This window comes from Canis lupus, chromosome 9 (assembly GCF_003254725.2).
Source record: "Canis lupus dingo isolate Sandy chromosome 9, ASM325472v2, whole genome shotgun sequence".
Taxonomy (NCBI): Eukaryota; Metazoa; Chordata; class Mammalia; order Carnivora; family Canidae; genus Canis; species Canis lupus.
This window is the reverse complement of record NC_064251.1, coordinates 53,928,765-53,951,994: the sequence shown is the minus strand read 5'-3', so window position 1 is coordinate 53,951,994 and position 23,230 is coordinate 53,928,765. Positions and strand designations below refer to the sequence as shown.

Here is a 23,230-nt window from a genome sequence, read left to right as displayed (position 1 = left end):
ACTCTGTTACCAGCCCTTTAAAATGGGAGAGTAAGGACTTATTTTCCCATAAACCAAGTAATGGCTTTGGAATGCCCCACCTGTAGCTTTGTGTGTAAGAGTGACTTGGTAAATGTTGGTGCTGGATTTTGGTGTTCTGGGTCTGTCCTCTCACACACAGTGGGGTAGATCTATTCCAGGGAAGGACACTGGTGTATGGATGGCTGGCTTCCCCCAATTCCTTAGGCCCTCTGATGGGTAAGACCATACCACGCTTGGGCTGACTAGGAAAACTCATCCTTGCTGTGGTCTGTCCCAGGAGCAGTTGGGACCCCAGACGGCAGCGGCAGTTGTCAATGAGCTCTGCAGACAGTGCTGATGCCAAACGTCCCCAAGAGGAAGGAAAGGACTGGGGCGAAACAGTGGGTGTGACCCGTGTCGTCCGGAAAGTGCCAGAACCTCAACCACCTTCCAGGAAACTTCACAGCTGGACATCCGGCCCTGACTACCAGGTACCACAGTCACTGGAGGGGTTCTGTGCCTGTTGTTAGCTGGGAACTGGGGACACACACACACGAACACATGCTCTTTTCAGATTCATCTCACTAGAATTCTGAGACCGCAGTACAACAAGTCATCTGGTTGTCTGTCCTATGCATTTGTACTTCACTGAGTTCAGTGGCTAGGTTTCTGAAAAGTCCTAGGTGGACATTTCTCTCTCTTGATTTTTCATTAAAAAATTTCTTTTAAAATTTGGAAATAGTCACAAACTTACAGAAATGTTAGAAGCATAATACAAAGAATATTTTTCTCTGAACCATTTGTAGAGTAAGTTGCCAGCCTGGTCAGGCCCTGTCACCACGGAACACTTATATTTATTTTCTGCCTCCTAGATAACCACGGTCAAAACCAGGAAATTAGCATTGATATACATCAGTGCCATCTGATTCTCAGACCCCATCCAACTTGTACCATTTGTCCCATCAGTGTCCTTTGTGTAGAAGAATCCAGTTCAGAATCACACACTGCCTTCACTCTGGAATAGTCCCCCAGCCTTCCTTAACTTTCATGACTTTGACATTTGTGGAGATTGTAAGCCAGTTATTTTGTGGAATGCACCTCAAATTGGTTTTATCTGGTGCTTCCTCATGACTGGGTTCAAGGTTTCCATTTTTGGCTAGAATGTCTCAGAGATGACACTGATTCTTTTGCTTGTGCCCCACCAGGTGACAGGAAATTCCACTCTGTCCATGCTCTGCAACCTTCACTCTGATCTCTTGACTAAGGTTTTCATGTCCACCCAATTTCACTCTATGGAGTTTCTCTCTTTCACGTTTGTAACTGATAAGAAATTGTGTGGAGATACTTTGAGACTATGACTGTCCTGTTTCTCATTGAACTTTGAGTTTACTTACTTTTATCAGTGGGTTATAATCTGTTCTTTTCGTTGTTTTGGAGCTGCAGGTATTTTTTATTTGGCTCGCAGGAACCTCTTTAAGCTGGCATCTGTCCTCCTGTCCCACTCGAAATTGAGCACTTTCCTTGCTTTCTGATTGGACAAGCTTTTTTTCTTTTTTCTTTTTTTTTAATTCCAATCTTTTTTAAAAGTAATCTCTACACCCAATGTGGGGCTTAAACTCACAACCCCAAGATCAAGAGTCGAATGATTGGTCTACCATCTGAACCAGCCAGGTGCCCCGGGAAAAGCTTTTCCAAGGTCATTTTGTCTTGTCCTTGCCTTGATCAAGGATCAGCCCTTATGATATTTAGAAACCAATATGTGAGTCCTAGGGGGAGTGCTCACTGCTTTTGGGGTGTTATTATTCCTAGGCCTTCTTGGTGGACAGGGTGAGGAAATATGTGTATGTATATACAGATATACATATGTGTACACATATATACATGTTCACATCTTTATTATTTCTTTTTTAAAGATTTCATTCATTTATTCATGAGAGACACACACACAGGGAGAGAGACAGAGACACAGGCAGAGGGAGAAGCAGGCTCCATGCAGGGAGCCCTATGTGGGACTCGATCCCAGGACTCTAGGATCACACCCTGGGCCGAAGGCAGGCCGCTAAACCACTGAGCCACCCAGGGATCCCAACATCTTTATTATTTCTATATCTGTATGGAGAACCATGACTTCACAGTGATACCTCTGGTTCCACACAATCCAACTTGGTTCTCTCCCCTTCTGTATCTATAATTCCACTTTCCCATTGTCCCTAGTATTCACACTTACTTGATCAGTCCCCCTGTGTGTGACCAGTCTCCCATTTTTGTCCCCATCCTCTCTCCCTTGCACAGATGCCTTCCTCGCCCACTCAGCTGTCAGTGCCCCCCAACCCAGTCCCAGCCCCACGTGGATACCCTGAATCTCCCTGCTGGGCCACCTCTCCTTATGAATTGAATCCTCACCGTGCTTGGTTGGGCTCTAACTCCCACACTAGCCACATCTCCACATGGACACCCTCTTCTCCCTGCCTGCGTTCTGACCACCTGCTCTGAACCACCAAGACTGTTTGGTGCCAGATGCCTGCCTTATTGTTCCAGACTTCATGACTTTGAGACTGATTGTTCGGGAGGCACAGAGTTAGGTCTGAGAAAGGCATTAACTTAAAAACATTTGGCAGAACAACAATAACAGAATTGCCACTTTTTAAAAAGATTTATTTATTCATGAGAGACACAGATTGAGAGAGAGAGAGAGAGAGAGAGGCAGAGACACAGGCAGAGGGAGAAGCAGGCTCCATGCAGGGAGCTCGATGTGGGACTTGATCCTGGGACTCCAGAATCATGCTCTGGGCCCAAGGCAGGCGCTAAACTGCTGAGCTACCCAGGGATCCCAGAATTGCCATTTTATTTTTTTATTTTATTTTTTTTAAAGATTTTATTTATTTATTCATGAGAATACACAGAGAGGAGAGAGAGAGGCAGAGACACAGGCAGAAGGAGAAGCAGGCTCCATGCAGGGAGCTCAACATGGGACTTGATCCCTGGTCCCCAGGATCAGGAATTGCCATTTTTAATGCATTTTGCCATTTAAGGGACTCTGGTTCCACATCTTATAAAATGAAAATGTCTTTATCTTTAGTCTTTTTTTTTTTTTTTATTGAGCACCTATTGTGTGCCAGGCACTGTGCTAGGTACAGGGAAAACAAAATTGACAGCTATTCTTGGAAATTACCCTGTAATTAATCCAAATTTCATTCCTGTGTTGGAGTTGTTCAGTATTTCAAGGAGGTTTCACTTTGACCTTCTCATAAACAACGTGAGTTAGATGAATCGACAAAGAAAAAAAAAACTGTATAATTTTATGCGTTCAGATTTCTAAAAAGTTCCAATATTTTGCAGAGGACTGGGTCTTTAAATGACAGCTAATATTGGGGCACTTTAGAAAGGCACCTCAGAAGTCTTGCGGGGGCGATCCATATACCCTTTGATTCTGTTCTTTCATTTCTAGGAGCACTGGGGGGTGAGGTAGATGATAGTGATGGCGACATGCCACCATGCATGCGCTGCAGAGTGTGGACAGGCCTAGTCCAGGGCAACAGGAAAGGAAAGTATGTGCTTGGCCCCAGTTACTTTGTGTGAAAGTACTGTCATGCTTCCAAGTTAGAAGTTCCTAATCTTCTCTGATTGTCCTTATTGTCCCTGGATTATAAGAAGTTAACTTCCAGGAGAAAAGCCCTTGGCTGCAGTGAATGTATTACATGGTGCTTTTGTGGAGGGTTCATGAGTGCACCAGAAAAGGCACAGATCTTGTTTGTTTACGTCTGAGGACTCATGACTGTTGTACGCATCTGTCGCTAGCACCCAGAATGGGAAGCTCTGTTTTGGGATGGTCATTCCTTATTGCGCTTTCAGTGACTGGTGCTCCCTTATACTTGCCCATCAACTGTGCTGTGATGTATTCCGCATGATACTCCGTTCCCTGCAGCTTGGGGAGAAACCTTCCCAACATCAAGAGGGCTTCCTACTGCTTTCCCAGTAGTAATTAGCAACCAGTTAGAGACCCAGAGTAGATAAAGTGGCCAAAATAGATGTTTTCTATGAAGAGTCATTTTGAAGCCATCTCTCTGACTGAATTTTAATTTCTTGCTCCCTTTATACCTGGAGGTTTCGGTATTTTCATGGGAGAAAGAGGAGAGCTGTTTTGCAACTTAAGTAAGAAATTAAGTGGGTCTCTGCTCCTGGCTGCTGGCCGTGGAGGCCCTAATCTTGTGTGCGTGTTAGCAGTGGCCAGAATGTCCAGGCACTGTTTGCTGTCTTGATTGCGGTGTGGAGCATGTTCTTTGTTGCACATCCACTGTCCCAAGGGGCCTCCTTTATCCCCAGCTTACACATGGGGAGTTAAGGTTTAGGACGTTGGCACTTGCCTAGACGTCACTGCAGATTAGTAAAAGACCAAGCAGGATTGAAACCCAGGTCCACCGAACACGTGACTGCTGCCTCTTGAAGAAGCTCAGGGGTCTTGGGAATGAGAACTGATGGTGGGTAGCCCATCTCCTGGGCTTGGGGCCCAATGTTTCATCTGACTTTATTCTCTTGGCAGAAGTCCTCGATGGGCAGCATGTTCCGGCAACAGTCTGTTGAGGACAAAGAGGACAAGCCACCCCCACGGCAGAAATTTGTGCAGTCAGAGATGTCGGAGGCTGTGGAGCGAGCCCGAAAACGCCGGGAGGAGGAGGAGCGCCGAGCCCGCGAAGAGAGGCTGGCTGCCTGTGCCGCCAAGCTCAAGCAGCTGGACCAGAAGTGTAAGCAGGCTCAGAAGGCGGGCGAGGCCCAGAAGCCTGTAGAGAAGGAAGTACCTTCGATCTCCAGGCACCGAGAAGCTGCCGCCACAGGAGAATGGCCCTGCTGTGCGCAAAGGTAAGTGCTGGGCCCTTGTTCTGTGAACCGGACACCCTGGGCTGTTGGCGGTGCTCTGTTGTTTGCATCTTCCTGGCTTCCTAGCACAACCTGTGGCGAACAGCAGGGGATGCTGGGAAGCTCTGGTCATTGAGTTCTGGCCTTGGGCTCACATCCTGTTGCAGCTTCTGAAAGTGGGAGGCTACACACTTCGCCTCCCTGGCGTTTGTTTCCTCATCAGTAAAACAGGATGGAAATAGTATGTACCTGCCTGCACACTGAGGGGCCGCGGGACAGAATGTACAGAAAGTGCTTGGCACAGCTTCTAGATACGGAAAGCATGCTTGATAACCAACGTTGTCCCCATTACCCTCATCACTGTTCTCTTTCTGCCACTGCTCAACCAAAGATGCGGGTGCTGGAGGGCTTTAATACAAGCACAGGGTCCTTTCAGTTCATTTAAGAAAATCAGGAAGAATGTGCCTTTGTGACATTGAGAGAAGCCCGCCTGCTTGTTAGAGTACATTCTTCCTGGCGTTAATTCCGCAAAGGATGGATCACACGGCCTCCCTAAGAGACATTGAACAGCACTGTGTGGCGGAGAGTAGCTCTTGCAGCAGTTTTCAAGAGTACCACCGACTTTGTTCTTTGTGATATTCTTAAATGAACTAAAAACAACTCTTTAGGAGGGAAGGATCTGATAAAAAGTTCAGTCCCTGAAAGCTTCTCAGATGAGTCTCGTTCCTGACCTGCTGGTCCTCAGCCCCCTTCTGGCCAGGAACAGAAGTCTTAGCACAGCCTGTGCCCAGCCTCTGTACTTGCTGAGATGGGGCGGTGGAGAGAGGCCAGGAAGCGGGTGCTTTGGTGTGAGCCTGGTCAGTTGAGACTGGTGCTTGGGGTGGGCCTGGGTGCTGCGTGTGTGCCTGTCCTGTGCTTCTGCAGTGTTCCTCTGGGTCCCTGAGGCTTTGCATTGGGGTTCCATCATCCCCTACAGGAGAATTAAGAATGCAGATGTCAGTTATACTTCAGTAAAGCTGGGGATCCAAAAAAAAAAAAAAAAAAAAAAATGCAAAGCTGAGACAGGGGCAAGAAAGAAGGAAATTCAGAGAGAACCAAGATGGGAGATAGTGTTGAGTGCTAGCTACCGATCAGACAGTGTTTTAAGTGCTTTGCATGGATTATCTCACTTAATTCTCACAAAGGCCTGTGGGGTGAACAGCATTGCTCTCCTCCCTTTACTGATGAGGAAGCAGGCAAGGAGAGGCCTGTGACTTGCTGGGCCACACAGCCTTTGGATAGGACTCCTGCTGCTCAGTTGATGGATGTGGGCTGTTGCTGAGCTGGTGGCGGCTCTGGTTTATCGGAGTCCTTTTCAATAAAGCCTCTCTTGCCTGGAACCAAATCCCAGCTGCACCACTGACTGTGTGACCTCTGGCAGTTCACCTGACCTTTCGACCCTTAGCTTTTTTGCCTCCAAAGGGATGGCATCATGGGGAGTCTGTGAGCTCATGCATGTGGGGTGGTTAGCCCAGTGCCAAGGTTCAGGGCTGTGAATCGTCCAGCAGTGGAATGTCCATGCCAATAAGAGCAACCATTTGCTGTAAACATTTGGACAGCCCAGCTTCAGTGAGCTCACTGCAGCCATTTTTCTGGTTATTTGTCCTCCAGGCTCTCCTGAGTTCTCTGCCCAGGGAGCCACCAACACGTTTTTGGAAGAAGCCCCGATGGTTCCTCCAGCTGTGGCCCAGAGTGGCAGCAGTGAGGAGGGAGCCAGGGAGGCTGGGTCCCCTGCACAGGAGTTCAGCAAGTACCAGAAGTCACTTCCTCCCAGATTCCAGCGCCAGCAGCAGCAGCAACAGCAGCAGGTAAACAGGGTCACTGTACACAGATCTGCCTGCTAAGTGGATGTCCCCTCCCCTTCAGTGAAAACAGCCAACAGAAATCTACCCTCCTCTAGCCCCATCCCCAGCCGGGGTGTCAGGAGCTGCACCAAAAACATATAGCCTTAGAAGATCAGCCCTGGCCATATGTTATTTTTCCAAGTGGTTTCTCCTGTGAATAAATAAAACCGTTGTTAGTAGCTTATTGGCTTTGTCTGAAGTTGGAAAGGAAGCGTTAGTGGTGTGTGCACTCAGTGTAGTTTTGCCGAAGACTGTTTTTTTCATTCAGAACAGTTCACTGTGGCCTCTCCTTAGACCAGTGTTGTCCATCCTGGGACCCTCCCAGGGAGTAAGGAGGCCCAGAGGGCTTGGAAAGCTGTCAGACAGGTGTGCTAGCATTTGGTTAAGGACGTAGGTTTGTAGGTGTTGAGTTGAACTGATTCGCATCCTGATCTTGGAACTTCTCTAGTCAAGTGTGGCCTTGGATGGGCCAAGAGGAATGAATTCCTGCCTTAGTATGGCAGAGAGGCTTTTATGGCACCTACAGCCTGGCTTATCGGTGTTAGCAGTATTCTCTTTATTAGGGTTTCATAAATCGTAGAAGCAATCTTGTCTGCCCCAGGAAGGATGGCCTGGGTGATGGTTGTCATCATACCAATCTCTTGTGGTCTGGCTGGAGCACCGGTTGATGAGGAGTGACACGCGGAGGAACAGAAGATTATTGACGTGCATTGCACTTTGGTGGGAAACAGATGAAACATGGATGTGACATAGTTTAGCAGCTGGATGTGCAGTAAATCATTGTTAAGAATAAGCCAGCGTGGTTCAGAACACGTGTGCCTTAGGGAGACAAATCAGGCTCTTGAGCTGATTCTCCAGAATCTCTTCTAGTTGCATTTAATACCTTCACCTCAGATCTTCCTTTCCCTGGGCCCCTGTGAGATACTTCAGAAGCTCACCAGGTCCTGAGCTATAAACGGGAGGTGACGTTGTGCTTTTGACAGTGTAGTAGCGTGAACCAGTGTTGTACAGTTACACACAGGCTTGGTGGAGAATTACCGATCAGGAAGGTCTTTGGGGTGACTCCAGCCAGATGCAGCAGTAAGAGTTGCTCTACGTAACACTTCTGGGGGGTGGGGGGTGGGGATGGGTAAGTCCTTCCTTAAGAATAGAAAGGAGTCTGAAAGCACCAGGGCAGACGAAGGAGGCTGGCAGACAGACTGTCTGGTCCGGTTCCCTAGGGGCCTGGGGTCCAGACAGAGGAGGAGCTCTGGGTGGAGGCCCGCTGCCGAGAGCTGTGTTTATTGAGTGCTAGTGAGTGCCCGCAGAGCTGTCCGGCGAATGCAGGCCAGGCAGGCATTCTTGTTTGCAGATTGGGAAGACATGGCCGGGCAGCTCTTCTTGTCTTGACTGCACCTGAGTCCTGCTGGAATGCTGATTCTGGGTGCACTTGTGAGGGCAGCCCTGGAGGTCGCCGGTGGCGATGGGGTTAGGGCTGGAAGTGAACCGTCACTAGATCTAGGACCTTGATTTTGAATGTTTTGCTGATACTCATTTGTGCTGTGATTTTTTTCTATGTGCCATGATTGGTGGTAGGAGGCATGGGTAGATACTAGAGTGAACTTGGCCTGTAGTCTCTTACAGTTTTGTTAAGGGAAATCAGAAATATAAAATAATAACCTACTGTTAGTGCTACAGAGAAGCACCAGTGTTGCAGAGGAGAGGGCAGCGGCCTGATCCTGCCCGGGGTCTTATAGCGGGATGCCCAGAAGAACGGTGTTTTAAGCTGAAGGAAGAGCAGGGGTGTGAGCCAGGATGGGAGGGAGCAGGAGCCTTTTAGGTGGAGGGCCCAGTGTGTTACCGGGGCCCCACGAGGCAGGCAGCCACATGGCACAGAAAGCCAGGCAGTCATGCGCAGTGAAGCTAGTGGCAGGTAGGGCAGCTCATATGGGGCCTGGTGGGATTCGGGCTATTCCACGGAGAGCTATGGGGAACCATCAGAGACTCCTGAAGTCCGGGCTTGACGTGACTGTGTGCTGTGGGGGGGTGCGTAGGGGAGTGGGTATGTGCGTGTGAGTGAGCATGCATATGTGTGCTGTATGTACATGGGTGTGTGTTTGCCCGTGAATACACACACAGGCATGGTCTCTGCCTTGGGGCACCCGTCTAACCTGATCTCTTTCCCCGGTCAGGAGCAGCTGTACAAAATGCAGCACTGGCAGCCGGTATACCCTCCACCTTCCCACCCACAGCGCACCTTCTACCCTCACCATCCCCAGATGCTGGGTTTCGATCCCAGGTGGATGATGATGCCTTCCTACATGGACCCACGAATCCCGCCCACTCGCCCCCCGGTGGATTTCTACCCCTCTGCCCTCCATCCCTCAGGTAAGCATGCTCCCGTGGGCCATGCCAGTAGAGTCCAGGATGGTGTGGGGGAACGGTTTTGCTTCAGGACAGACCCACCTGGCTTCTAATATGGCCTCTTCTGTAACTCACAGGTTCAGTCTGAATTTTAACTTTGTTGTTTGCAAAGTGGGGATGATATGGTTGTAGTATATTCACACAGAATCTCGGCGAAGAGTCCTTCTGGTCATGCATTATACGTTGTTTTAATTAGTTCTGATGTTCCTGCTGTGTTGTTTTGTCCATCTTTTTTTTGTTATTGAAGTTTTATCTCTTTCCATTCTCCTTTTTTTTTTCTCTTTCCATTCTTATTGTTCTTTGTGCCTTCTTTCTTTTTGACCTTGATTTGTCCTTCCCAAGGTTTGTGTAATGCCATTTTTAAAAAGCAACGTTTGAAAAATAAAAAAAATGAACAAATTAGCAGTTTTTGGATTTCTTAATTCCTTTGTTTTATTTGACTTTTATTTCATTACTTTCTGTTCTTTTCCTCATTAATTCCTTTCAAATGTCTCTGTTCTTTTTAAATAATTGTGTTGAATATTTAGCTCATTAATTTTTGACCTTTTGTTGTATTTAAGTATTACCTGAACTATAGGTACAGCATTTTTATTGTGCAGTTTTAAATGTTATTCTGGTTTTGATTTGTTACCTTTTTTTGGTTGATGATTTTTAAGGGTATGTTGTAAATTTGCCAAATATTTAGAAATTTAAGATTATCCTTATGGTGTTAATTTCTAATATAATTTCTTGGTGATCAGGTGACATTGTCTGCACGATACAGACTCGGGGATCAGGCAACTTTTCTATAAATTCCAGATAGTAAATATTTTAGGCTTTGAGCAGCTACTCCATTTTGTTGCTGTAGAACAAAAATGACCAAGGATGATAGTAATTGAACGAGTCTGGTTGCTTTAGAGTAAACCTTTATTTTTAAAGAACAGGTGGCAGGTCAGGTTTCACCCAAGGGCTTCCCAGTGCCAGCCAGCTCCTGATCTAGGTTGCTTGGTATTTGTTGAGATTTTCTTTTAGGCTCTGACATGATCTCTTTTTTTTAACATTCTGGGTTTGCTTGAAAAGAATACTATCCTCTAATTGGATGTGGCCCACGACACGGAACATGCTGACTGTGTGGTGTGGCACGCATCTATCCCGCCACGAGTGATGTGTGAAAGTCTCCTGGTGTGGCCGTAGATCTGTCCAGTCCCTGAGCCTGTCAGGTTTTGCTCTCTCTGTCTGGAAGCAGACAGGTGTGGCATGACACATCTCATTCTCCTCGTCGTCATGTACACCCCACCATCCTTGACTGTCTTTCCTTCCTCTGACGTCCACTCCGTCTAATCTTCATGTCATCGTTCTGGTTTTCTTTTGACAAGTGCTTATTTGGAATCTTTTTTCCATCTTGTTCCTGTCAGTCTCTCTGAGCCGATTCTTGGGGGGAATCGGTCTTGTCCAAAAAGGTACGTATGGTTTTAGCCACTCTGAAAATCTCTGACTTTAATTGCCAAAGTGCCTCACATTAGATCTTGGGGATTAGTACATTGGGTTTCCTACTCTCCTATTTTATGCTTTCCTGTTTGTCTTGCCTTTCTGTGCATTTCTTTTTCTTCCTTTCTTTTGTATCAAATTTTCCTCTTCTTTATGTTGTTGTGCTCTGCGTTCTGTTTGTCCCGTGTTAGCTACATTCTCACCTGCACCGCTGACTTGCCGCGGCCCGTCAGCATCCTCATCCCTAACATGAGCTCTTATGACGTCATCTTTCTCTTGTTCCCTAGAATCTTACTTGTTTTTATGCCTACCAAATTAGTCATTATTGTTTTTGTTGTTTTGTGCAACCTGTGCTTGTTCAGATTTGCTTCTGTCTACTGGTTTCTCTGCTCCCTTCTCTTTCTTGCATTTTCCTTCCATCTGGGTGTGACATGCGTCTTCATGAAGTAAATTCTGTTGAATTCTTCAGGAAATGTTTTTGGCAGTAGGTTTTCTTTGCCTGAAAAAGTCTTTATGACCCCCTTTCTCTAGCTGGGTATAGAATTCTAGGTTGGCAATTCTTTCAGGACCAAGAAGATAGTATTTCATTTTGCTTTTCTTTTTTCTTTTTTTGTATTTCATTTTTCTTTTGGCTCCTGTTGTGCTTAGTGATTCATGTCTGTGTAACCTGCTCTGTTTTCTCTCTGGTTGATGCCTTTTTTTTTTTTTTTTTTTTTTCAGTTTTATACTTTGATAATTAGCGATTAGTTGTCATCCACATTAACTGTAGATATTTGAAAGTGGTGACAGGTACATAGATAACCAATGTCTAGAGCTTGTTTCGTGAATCTTTATCCTCATTATATTTTCTGGATAACCACACACAGATACAGTATGGAACATTCCTTAACTCCTTTGGCCCAGACAGCTGTGTTGAGCCTGGTGTCATTGTGCACATCTGGAGTTTCCATCTCCTTCATGGCAGATTTCTGGATCTCTTTGAGTGCCTGAGGGGCGTGCTTCTTGAAATCCACTCCATGGATGCACTGGTGAATGTTGATGGTATATTCTCTGGTTACTACCTTGTTGATGGCAGAACACCTTCTTGCCACCCTTCTTTGTGGGAGCCTTTCTGCTGGGCCCTGGTTCTCTCTGGCTGTTTTTTTTTTGTTTTTTTTTTTTATTTATGATAGTCACACAGAGAGAGCGAGAGAGGCAGAGACACAGGCAGAGGGGGAAACAGGCTCCATGCACCGGGAGCCCGATGTGGGATTCGATCCCGGGTCTCCAGGATCGTGCCCTGGGCCAAAGGCAGGCGCTAAACTGCTGCGCCACCCAGGGATCCCTCTCTGGCTGTTTTTAAGATCTCTTTTTCTTTGGCCTCTTGCTGTTCTGTCTCAATGTGTTGTGTCAATTTTCTCTCCAGCTATGTCCAATCTACTTTTTTTTTTTTTATTGTCCAGTGACTTTTTAATTTCAGTGACTATATTTTTATTACTGGAATTTTTTTTCTCAAATCTTCATTTTTAAAAAGATTTACTTAACTTATTTTAGAGAGAGAGTGCATGGGTGAGTGGGAAAGGGTAGAGGGAGAGAGAGAGAGAGAGAGAGAGTCTTCAGATGGACTCCTCTCTGAGCATGGAGCCCAATGTAAGACTTGATCCCAGGACCTTGAGATCATAACCTGAGCCAAAATCAAATCAAATCTATCTTTTGTGTATGCATATTTTTTTAAGTTCTCAATTAGTTTTTGTGCTTTTATAATTTAAAACATAATTTCCATGTTTATTATTCTGTTACCTGAAGTTCTTAGGGAGGCATATAACCCTGTGGCCTGCTGTGGGCTCATGGTGGGCTGCTTCCCACATTGCTGGTAATTTTGGATCGTGAGTTCATCTTCATAGAACTTTATTTATTGTGGGAATCCAGTATGGCTTGAATGGAGAGTCAGTTCCTCCAGGATGGTTTTATATCTTCTCCTTCCAGCCTAGAACCACCTGTTACTCTAACTTAGGAAATTTCTGAACCGCTGTAGGGGTATAAATCTGAACTTTCCTCCCACTAGACTGCATGAAAGCCTACACAGCTTAGCAGCAAATTGTCTTTCCCTAACTGGCCCAGGCCAAGACACAAACTTAGTTGTTCCTGTATGCTAAAGAGCATGTATTTTTAAATCTGCCTTGTAATTGAGGCCCTTACCCTTTGAGAGTCTCCATCTTGAGCAGCGTCCCAGTTATAGCTCTCTGCCTTACCCAGAAAAACGCTATCCCCTGTGCTGTCCTGTGTTGAAGAAGCCCATAGTTGCTGGGACTGACAAGTGTGTTTCCCTGCTCCTGTCCAGGAGGCACCAGCTTGTGGCACTGGCCTGGGGCTGTGGTTTCAAACCCCTGGGGGTTTCCCGTTTTCTTGGGAACCTCTACAGGTGAATTTTTTTTTTTTTTTAAGATTTTTATTTATTTATTCATGAGAGACACAGAAAGGCAGAGACCTAGGCAGAGGGAGATGCAGGCTTCCTGCAGGGAGCCCGATGTGGGATCACACCCTGAGCCAGAGGCAGACACTCAATCACTGAGCCACCCAGGTGTCTCTACAGGTGAAATGTTTGACACATTCTGCCCAGCATTTTTGTGGCAGAGAGTATTTGTGGTAGCAGGGTTTTTCAGGTAGTAAGAACTGCCACATTGCCAAAAATAAGCCGATGTACAGTATCAAGCGCTTTAGTGTGCCTCATAATCAGTATTTAATGAGTGGTATGTAATTTTAGAGTTCAGAGAGGGTCTCTACCACTTGACTCACACTATATGTTGGATTCCTGTATCAATGGAATGGCATTTGAACAGGGCACTCCATACCTACAAGAAAGCTTTAAACCCACTGGCTTAATTTAGAACCATTTTATGGCTAAAAGATGGGCACAACAAAGTGCATGACTGCTAATAAGCTTTGTGAAGAGAGTATCTGAAAAATCATATCTTTTCTCCAAGGACTTAGGCCCGATGAGACTTTTAATTTCTGCACTGCCTCCCCCTCTACCCTCCCCCACTTGATCAATATGGACAGAGAGGCCATGGGACCACACTTTCCCCATCCAGCTTATATCTGGTGGGGTGAAGTGTATGTCTCCCCCTTTAAAGATTTATTTGTTTGAGGCAAGGGGAGGGGCAGAGGGAGAGAGAGAATTTCAAGCAGGCTCGCCTCTAAGCATGGAGCACGATGGAGGGCTCCATCCCATGACCCTGAGATCATGACCTAAGCTGAAACCAAGAGTCAGTTGGACACTCAACTGACGGAGCCACCTAGGCATCCTGTTGTCTGTCTCTTTTTTTTTTTTTTTTTTTTTTTTAATTTATGATAGTCACACAGAGAGAGAGAGAGAGAGGCAGAGACACAGGCAGAGGGAGAAGCAGGCTCCATGCCGGGAGCCCGACGTGGGATTCGATCCCGGGTCTCCAGGATCGCGCCCTGGTCCAAAGGCAGGCGCTAAACCGCTGCGCCACCCAGGGATCCCTGTTGTCTGTCTCTTAATCACCTCAGGCCAGTTAACAGTTTGTTGTCATATGTGGGTCTCTCTGCTCTCATTCATTGTACAAAACTGTGGAGTATTGCAGTCAATCATGGAGCTAGAAGTAGAAGGAACTGGGGCACCTGGCTGGCTTATTCGGTGGAGTATCTGACTCTTAATCTTGGGGTTGTGGGTTTGAGCCCCATGTAGAGTGTAGAGAGAACTAAAAAATAAAATCTTAAAATAAAAAAGGAACTGAAACCAAAATCCCTTCCCAAGTCTTCTTGCTTGAGTTTTTAAGCAGGCAGACACCAGCCCTTTGTCCACACAAGCACTCTGGGTTGCAGCTCCTCTTCCTCACATGTATGTATGCAGGAGACTTAAGGCGTCTGTGCTTGCACACAGACCTTTGTGGCTGATGAATTGGCCCTTCTACGCGTTCTGCTGACAGGAGTTGCTCTCCAGTTAGTTTATTTCCAGTTTCCATTTGCCAGTTTGGTGGATTCTTCAACAAGGAGCTCTGAACCCGGGACCTCAGGTGGGCCAGGCCTTAGAATGGGTCTTTTGGACACCTCATATTGCAGGCATGTGTGCTTTCAGAGGTTCTGAGGTCCGAGAACTTGGTGAGCCCAGTGATGGTGAGCAGGTGGGGTGTTGTGTCCACATGACAGGGTAACCATTGTCTCCTCTGAGCCTCTGGTTGTCCCTGAGATTGGAGCATGGCTCTCTGAGCTGATACAGACAAGTTCTTTGCCTCTGCCTTCTTCAGGATTGATGAAGCCGCTGATGCCCCAGGATTCCCTCAGTGGGACTGGCTGTCGCTCTGAGGACCAGAACTGTGTGCCCTCACTGCAAGAAAGGAAAGTGGCCACCCTCGACCCAGCCCCCGTGTGGAGCCCCGAGGGTTACATGGCACTGCAGAGCAAGGGCTACTCGCTTCCCCAGCCAAAATCGAATGACACTTTGGCCATGGACATGCATGTCAGGTGAGATGAAACTTGGCCCTATTGGCCTGCAGTTCAAGGCAGAATCTCCGTGTCCTGCTTGCAAGGGGTTCTGGGTGAAGCTCTGTCCCCGGAGGCTTTGCCCAGAGGAAGGGCGGCTTTACAGGGACTGGCAGTGCCCTCCGGGGATGGAGAATGTGATGAGTTTTGCTTGAATGCCTCCGTATGAGAGACGATTACCTGTCGGCGAGACTGGCAGCGGCTGAGGAGAGGTCCTGGGTCAGAGGCAGATCTGTGGAACCTTGGGTCAGGGTGAGGGGTGGGTCCGGCAGGGTCGAGTGCCCGGGTCGTGGCTCCTTCCTGTGAAAGTGAAGCAAGCACACCCTGCTGGCCCAGTGCCCCAGACTCTCCGTGGACTCCCAGGCTCCAGCTTGTCATTGCACCGGAGGACCCCAGCTGTTCTGCCTCCAGGTGGCACCCTGAGTCCACCAGCAGCCACCGCATTCTTCACTCTGGACTCCAGGGGCCACCCAGCAACCCATGGCCCAGCAGCTCTGAGACGCGTTTAAAGATAGAGCAAATGTTGGTGCTTATGTTTTTTTTTTTCTTTTTCGTTTTCTTTTTTAAAAAATTTTTTTCTTTTTAAAACTAAGCTCTGTGTTCAGCATGGAAACCAGGAACCAGGCTCCAATCACATTGACTGATTTTTCTGGTTCCTTTTCAGGAATGAAAGCTCTTACTCTGCCTCACCCGGAAGGTCAGGGGGCGTAGGTGCCCAGCGCGATCTCCTTGAGGAGAGAGGGGAGGAGTTCTTGAGTGCTTTTGACAAGAAGGCCCAAGCAGACTTTGACAGCTGTGTCTCTTCTCAAAGAATAGGCCAGGAGCTTTTGTTTCCACCCCAAGAAAATGTTCAGGAAGCAGGTGCTCCTGGGCGTCACACCCCAGACCTCAGGTGTTCCCCACTGGAGCCCGACTTTGCCCCAGCTGAGAAAAAGCAAGAGTATAGCAATTGGGACGTTAGCCATCCATCAGAGGCCACCGACACAGTCAACGGCATCGAGAAAGGGGCACTGCGGGAGGAGCCGTCGTTTAACGTCTCTTCCTGGGAGAAGGAAGGGAGCCCCAACAAACAGCCGTCCCTGGAGCCCGAGTGGACATCCGAGCCCCGGGGCCCTGGCAGCCAGCAGCAGGAGCAGACCGGCAGGACGCGGAGGTCAGGACCCATCAAGAAGCCTGTCCTGAAAGCCCTCAAGGTAGAGGACAAGGAGAAGGAGCTTGAGAAGATGAAGCAGGAACTGGGGGAGGACAGTGCCCGTGTGGCTAAGGAGAAGGGGCCGGTTCGCACGGCGGACAAGGACGAGGATGAAGAGAACGACCCCGCGCTGGCCAATTCCTCCCCCTCCCCCTTGGAGGACCAGGGCTCTGCTCGAGCTAGTTTGGGCCGCGAGGCCAGCAGGTGCGAAGAGGACGAGAAGCCCGACAGGGCCTGGGAGAGCAGACCCTCCCGGGAGTCGAGCGACACTCCCCCGACGAAGAGGAACAACTGGATCTTTATCGACGAGGAGCAAGCCTTTGGGGGCCGAGGACAGGCCCGGGGCCGGGGCCGTGGCTTCCGAGAGTTCACTTTCCGCGGGCGGCCTACGGGCGGCCCCAGCCTCTGCGGCGGGGGGGTGCTCGGGGCGCGGGGCATCTACAGCAGCGGCCAGAGGAGCGGCCGTGGCCGGGGGCTGCGGGACTTTGGGCAGCCCGAAGACTTCCCTAGGGCCAAGCCGCGGCGGCGGATCGCCAGCGAGACGCACAGTGAGGGCTCCGAGTACGAAGAGCTTCCAAAGCGGCGGCGGCAGCGAGGCTCGGAGAACGGGAGCGAAGGCTCGCTTCTGGAGCGCGAGGGCAGCACCCTGAGGAAGGGCGACTTCAGGGACTCCTGGCGCTCCAATAAGGTGTGCTCCGAGGACCCCGGCGGCCCCGAAGCCAAGAGCCGAGGCCCTCGCACCTTCGGTCGGGCGCTCCCTCCGCGGCTGAGCAGCTGCGGCTATGGGCGGAGAACCTTCGTGTCCAAAGAGGCCACCCACTGGCAGAGCAAGAGCCCTGGTGCCTCCTGGCCGGAGTATGGCTCCCCGGACACGTGCGGGTCCCGGCGACCTGCAGACAGAGACTGTGTCCCCGATGCCTACAGACACTCGGACTCATTTGGTGCCAGGGCCTTCGAGGACAGCCGCCCAGAGGACAAGAGGCCCTTCTTCCCTGATGACCACGCAGCCGACTCAGAGGGCGCAGAGAACCGGCCCTTCCGGAGGAGGCGCCCTCCACGCCAGGACAAGCCTCCGCGCTTCCGGCGCCTCCGACAGGAGCGGGAATCCCTGGGCCTGTGGGGGCCTGAGGAGGAGCCCCACTTGCTGGCAGGGCCATGGCCAGGCCGGCCCAAGCTCTGCCCTGGGGACAAGAGTGGGTCCCCTGAGCTCTCATACCAGAACTCGTCTGATCACGCCAACGAGGAATGGGAGACAGCCTCTGAGAGCAGTGACTTCAGTGAGAGGCGGGAGCGGCATGAGGGCCCCGGGGTCGAGCCCAACCCGCAGGTGGACGGTAGCCTGCCTGGGGCTGCCGTGGGCGAGAAGAAGGAGCTGGCCAAGAGGAGCTTCTCCAGCCAGAGGCCCCTGGCCGACAGGCAGAGCCGAAAGCTGGAGCCGGGGGGGTTTGGGGAGAAGGCCGTTAGGCCAGGTGGTGGTGACACTTCTCCCCGTTATGAGAGCCAACAGAATGGGACGCCTTTGAAAGCCAAAAGGTAAAACACAAACCCAACCCCGGGCTCTTTTCTGTTGCTGTTGTTCTGTTACTAAACCCGTTTTTTTAAGCAGCACTCCATGCATGCGTGTCCTGCCGTGTGTCAGGTGCCCCGACTCTGTTCCTCTGTCATGCTCCAGGAGGGCGACTGCCCACCAAGGCCATTATTTTGTGTGAGCGTCTCCATCACTTGCTCTTGCACTGCTTGTGTGCTTCTCTTGTGGCGTGTTGTTGTTGTGGTCCCCACCTTAGCGGTCCTCATGTGGTGGCTGCTCCAGCAGTGCCCCCAAAAGTTCAGCCTCCATATGTGCCTTGCTGCCCTGCTGGGGTGAGAGTCGCTACCTGTGCATGGCACAGTCTCCCAGATCCCTCTGCCCCGGGGCTGCTGTCACCCAGCATCCTGGTGGGCCGGCTGGCCTCCTGGCCCAGTAGGGACAGTGAGATGTGGCTCCGCTTCAGGGGTTGACCGCCTCGTCGGAAGAGTCCTGTAGTAGCCCAAGGGAGTGAGCTGCCTGAGGCCCCGTGAGCATCTCTCATTGAACCTAGAGGTCTTTCCGGTGGCTGGTGTTGTGGCTCATTGCCTGCAGGTTGCCCAGAATCAGGGAAAGGGTAAGATACGTGCAGGGAGTCATTTGTGCGACCTGATTTCCTGCTCACATGCAGGTCATGCCTCTGGCTGAGGAAGGCTGCTTCTTGCCTCCCAACCTCCTTAGAATCCAGGACTAGAAACCTGGGGTGGGATTAACTCAGAGCCCCAGAGAAGGTACCCTAAGAGGACGCTGATCCTTCTAGGTGTCAGGCTAGCTTAGCCTTGCTAGCCAGTCTCACGTGCCAGGAGCAGAAGGTTCTGAGGCTCTGCTCGGAGCATCCCCTCCGTTGTCTCTTTTGTGCAGGCCTGCTGAGTCTGGCATGTGGTGGGGAGTAACAGAGGTCCTGAGCCCTGGAAGGGGTGGGGGCAGAGTGGTTTTCCCCGTGAGCGGGCCGAAGTGCTGCTGGTGAGCAGCTTCGACTCAACAGAGGGGCTGCTGTAGGTCAGAGCGTTGTGTCTGTGTGCGTGCTGTGTGCACATGCAGATTCTCCTTTTTTTTCCCTTTCCTCAGCTTTTGGTCACTTCTGACCTAATGAAAACCTCCTTCCTTTATAGGTCCCCAGATGAGGCCTTGCCTGGAGGTCTTGGTTGCAGCGGTGGGAGCAGCCACTATGCCCTGGAGCGGGCAGCCCATGCTACATCGGACATCCCCGAAGCCTCCTGTGAGAAGGCAGAGAAGGAGGCCAAGCTGGCTGCTCAGAGGGCGGGTGAACAGGGAGAAACCATGAAACAGTTTGACCTGAACTATGGAAGTGAGTCTGTCTCCTCGCCTCTTCAGTGGGAAGAAGAGCCCAGGCCACTGAGGGCCATGGCAGCCTCTGTCGGGTTGCTGGGCTTGCCCCTTCTCTGAGCATCCTAGCCTCTGGGCATGTGGTGGGCTAAGTGCTAGGGCTGCCTTGGTGAGCAGAACAGATAGGATTCCTGCCCTCACATTGCTCACAGCCTTGCCAACCCCCAGAGTACCCCGAGGTGTCCTAGTTTTAAAGAGATTGGGAACTTGCTGCCCAGAGAGGCTGAGTGGTTTGTCCAGGTCATGCAACTGGTTAGGAGTAGAGCTGAGACATCAGAGCTTCTGTCTCCAGAGACTGTCTTCTTAACTGGAGTGCTCCTCAGGTCCCTGGTTTGGGATAACCGTGTGCTGAGGGGTAGTGGGGAGGGTGTAGAGATCCCAGCAGGATTTCCATAGACCCTGCAAACAATGCTCCTTGGAGGCATCAAGCCAGGTACTGTCCAGCCTTCTGAGCTGAACCATCCTTAGATATCAAGAGCTGATAGGGTTGCATTATCCTTTCTTCTGGTGAATGGAAACACTGTCTCTTCTTGTGAAATCTGGGTTCAGATTCCATCATTGAAAACTGCGGGTCCAGCCCTGGGGAGGAAAATGAGGTAGGCCCCATGGCGGGTGAAGGTTTCATCGAGGTCCTAACCAAGAAGCAGCGCCGTCTGCTGGAAGAAGAGAGGAGGAAGAAGGAGCAGGCTGTACAGGTAAGGGGTGGGGGGTGAAGGAGGGGAGGGTGGGCCTGCACCGAGACCCCCAGAGCCAGAGAGATGAGAGAGCTGTGAATTAAGCCCAAGATAGAAGAGGAGAAGGAGAGAGTGCTTACGTGGCATGTGTTGTGCCCCAGCACCCACCACCGCTGCTGCCCTGTGGGAGTAGGTGCAGCATCCCTCTTCTCAAAGCTGGTGATTTGTCTCCGGTGACAACAGCTGAAATGTGTCTGAGCAGGATGCACGCCGCTGTCAGCCCCTCCAAGCCCACCTTCCTCCCACCGCTCTGGCCTGTTTGGGATGAGATTTGTCACTCAGGGCGTCATGAGGGTCAGGGACGGACCCTGTACTCCAAGGCAGTCAGGGCCGGGCACTGTGCACTTGGCCCCTGGGAGTCTGTGTCCACCGGCCTGTCAGCCCTTCCTGGGATGGTTTTGTTGGCATTGCCGTTTACCTGTGCTTGAGGTCTCAAGTGACCAGAGTCCCAGCACCTCCGGAGCAGTTTCTGATGGGGTGGTTTGGGGCCCCAGGGTCCCCTCTCTGGGAAGAACCTGTCATTCTTCATGCCTTATGTCTAGGCTGGACTCCATCACCATTTTTTCTGTTTAGGTGCCTGTCAAGGGGCGAAGTCTTTCCTCCCGTATTCCTCCTCGCTTTGCTAAGAAGCAAAACAACTTGTGCCTGGAGCAGAGTGACGTGACTGTGCCCGGAAGTAGCCTGGGCACTGAGATTTGGGAGAGCAGCAGCCAGGGTAAGAGTTGGGTGCTTAGGCTCAGCTTCTTGGCCCACAGCCATCCCCTGGGCCTGGGGTCTCTTGTTGGGGAGCATCCGGCTTTGGGCCCGCAAATGCATGTGGAGCTTTACCTGTCTCTTGCCTCCTCTCCAGGGCCACACTGTTAGAGGCCAGCTTAGCACCACTTGCTGCTATAGTCCCTGCACAGAAGGAAACTCTCCCTGCCTGAGACTGGGGGCAGGAGCACACCATTCCGTGTGTCTTGTGGTCTGGACAAGGAGAGGCCCTGCCCCTGACCAGCCAGAGTTGCTGGGGGAGATGGCCCGACTCCTTTGTCCCTGTCAGTTATCTTTTCTTACCTGTGGAAGAGCAACAGGTGACTGGTAGGGAGGAGAAGAGAGTCAGAAGCTTTCCCATCTGCACCGGCCCTGACCCCAGGGGCTTTTGTCATCTTCTCCTCAGGCTCTTGTAGCGAGATAGTGAAGGGATCTTACTTCTTAAAATACTTGTTTCCCTGAACTTTTAAAGATTTGCTTATTTATTTGACACAGAGAGAGCGAGCACAAGCAGGGGGAAGCGACAGGCAGGGGGAGAGGGAAAGGCAGGCTGTCTGCCAGGCAAGGGAGCTCAATTGTGGGACTTGATCCCGGGACCTTGGGATCACGACCTAAACTGAAGGCAGACACTCAACTAACACAGCCACCAGGCACCCCTGTTTCCCTGAGTATTTAAAATGAATTTCAAATCCAATGCTCTGGTTCTGGTAACTCATTTTAAAATACAAAACTTTTTTAATCAAGCAGATTGTTCTTCACTGCCTACTTTGGGCAAAGCCCTGTGGAGGACACAGGTGAATAAAACAAGGATGTGTGATGCCTCCCAGGGGAGCTTTGAGAAATTATCCACTTCCAGGTGTTACACAAAGTAGCCGAGGCTTCAGAGCTCAGTGACTTGACCCCAGAGCCACATGACAGACAGCCACACTTCTGGGTTCTGAGTGTTGATTCTCTGAGTTTTACCACATGGCCTGTCACTTTCCTAGTGTTAAAACCTTGGTTCCAGCACATTGCAGAGTAACATTGGAAGATATCCAACTCTGATTGGAAGTATAATGATGACTAAGTAAAATATTGCCATCAGATGATTTGGTAGCACATGTGAGTGATGGTTATAACACTCTGAACATCCACAAATACCTGCCAGGTTGTTGCTCTGAGCAAACTAGACTCCAGCTGCCTCCACTCTCAGGCCTTTGCCACCAGGACTCCATAGCGCCTCATCAGCTGCTCAGACCGGGGACCCCTGCACGGCTTCAGAGGGGCCCTGGATCTGAAAACAGCACGGCAAGTTTTGTGTACATAACACGGGGCCTGTGGCTTTGTGGGAATCTTGGCGTGGTCCCTGAGCTGACAGGAATTGAATAATACCTGCTTGAATCTTTGAAAGTCTTTGCGGGAGCTGCCGGCTTGTAGAAACGAATAGTTGGCTTAAATGAAAGCTTCACTTTGCAGGGGTAGCACTAGAGAATCTTCCCCAGTGTGAGTGAGAAGCTGCCGGCGTGCTTACTAGAGCATGTAGTCAACAAGGGAAATGAAGCACGTTTGTTAGAGTGTGTCTGAGGATGCTGGGAAGTTGGGTAAGGCTAGCAGACAAGCTCCTGTGCGTCAGATCTGTTCTCCAGCATGCTGTGTACGGGACAGGGAGGGCAGGGAGCAGCCTGGGGGTGTGTCAGCCGCACCCGGGCTTGTTTCTCCAGCCAGGGGGTTCCTCTGTGATGCCCTGACTCTCTGTTTTCCTCCCTCGGGCAGCCCTCCCTGTTCAGGCTCCAGCCAACGACTCATGGACAAAAGCCGCCACTGCCTTCAATAGCACCGAGCCCGGCTCTGCTGAGGTGAGTGACTGCTGTGCTGCTCGGGGCTGTGTGTTTGCTCACTGCCTCTGTGGCCAGGTCATCCTGGGCCTCGGGTACCTGCTGCCCAGCCCAGCTTTCCCTCACCAGAGCCTGTGAGGCTGGCCCAGGGACCTTTGCCACAGGTCCTGACTCCTGATCTGGGTGAGGTGCCTGTGTGAAGGGAAGAGCGGTGAATAACCCTGGACAGTGAGCAACCGGGGCCTCATCTGCAAGCCTGTGGTGGCTGCTGGTCTATCAGACCTGAGTCACAAGGGGATAAGTTTGGCAGCCATGTCTCTGTTGTCCAGGGAATATCTTGTGGTTTCGATCACGTCTTCAGTTGTTGGGCACCATTGGCCGGTGAGGGCGAAAGTCTAAAAGGGACAGGCATGGGGGTGGATATGCGACTCAGTCACGTGCTTGGTCTTGCTTCCTGGATGGTCCCATGTTGGAGTTTGGGGGTCAAGGCTCCTAAACTGTTTTGTGCTTGCACAGCAGGGTTTTAAGAGCAGCCAGGGGGACAGCGGCGTTGACCTGAGTGCTGAGTCTCGGGAGTCGTCTGCGACCTCCTCACAGCGCAGCTCCCCGTACGGCACTCTGAAGCCGGAGGACATGAATGGGCCTGGCCTGGAGCCCAAGGCCGACAGCCACAAGGAGCAGGCTCAGAAACAGCCTGAGCCGAAGGTAAGCTGAAGTCCACTCATGGGCCTGAG

At 50.5% G+C, this 23,230-nt stretch overlaps 1 protein-coding gene across 1 annotated transcript in view; it reads left to right on the top strand.

The window, feature by feature from the left end:
- The window catches only part of PRRC2B (proline rich coiled-coil 2B), a 90,246-nt gene that overhangs the window by 52,224 nt on the left and 14,792 nt on the right, over positions 1 to 23,230 (top strand). The window contains 12 exon segments of the mRNA XM_025475522.3: positions 299 to 491; positions 4,541 to 4,798; positions 4,800 to 4,857; positions 6,505 to 6,701; positions 8,909 to 9,104; positions 14,858 to 15,074; positions 15,757 to 17,817; positions 18,961 to 19,157; positions 19,745 to 19,890; positions 20,503 to 20,644; positions 22,435 to 22,517; positions 23,013 to 23,201. Coding sequence (XP_025331307.2) covers positions 299 to 491; positions 4,541 to 4,798; positions 4,800 to 4,857; positions 6,505 to 6,701; positions 8,909 to 9,104; positions 14,858 to 15,074; positions 15,757 to 17,817; positions 18,961 to 19,157; positions 19,745 to 19,890; positions 20,503 to 20,644; positions 22,435 to 22,517; positions 23,013 to 23,201 — 3,937 coding nt within the window.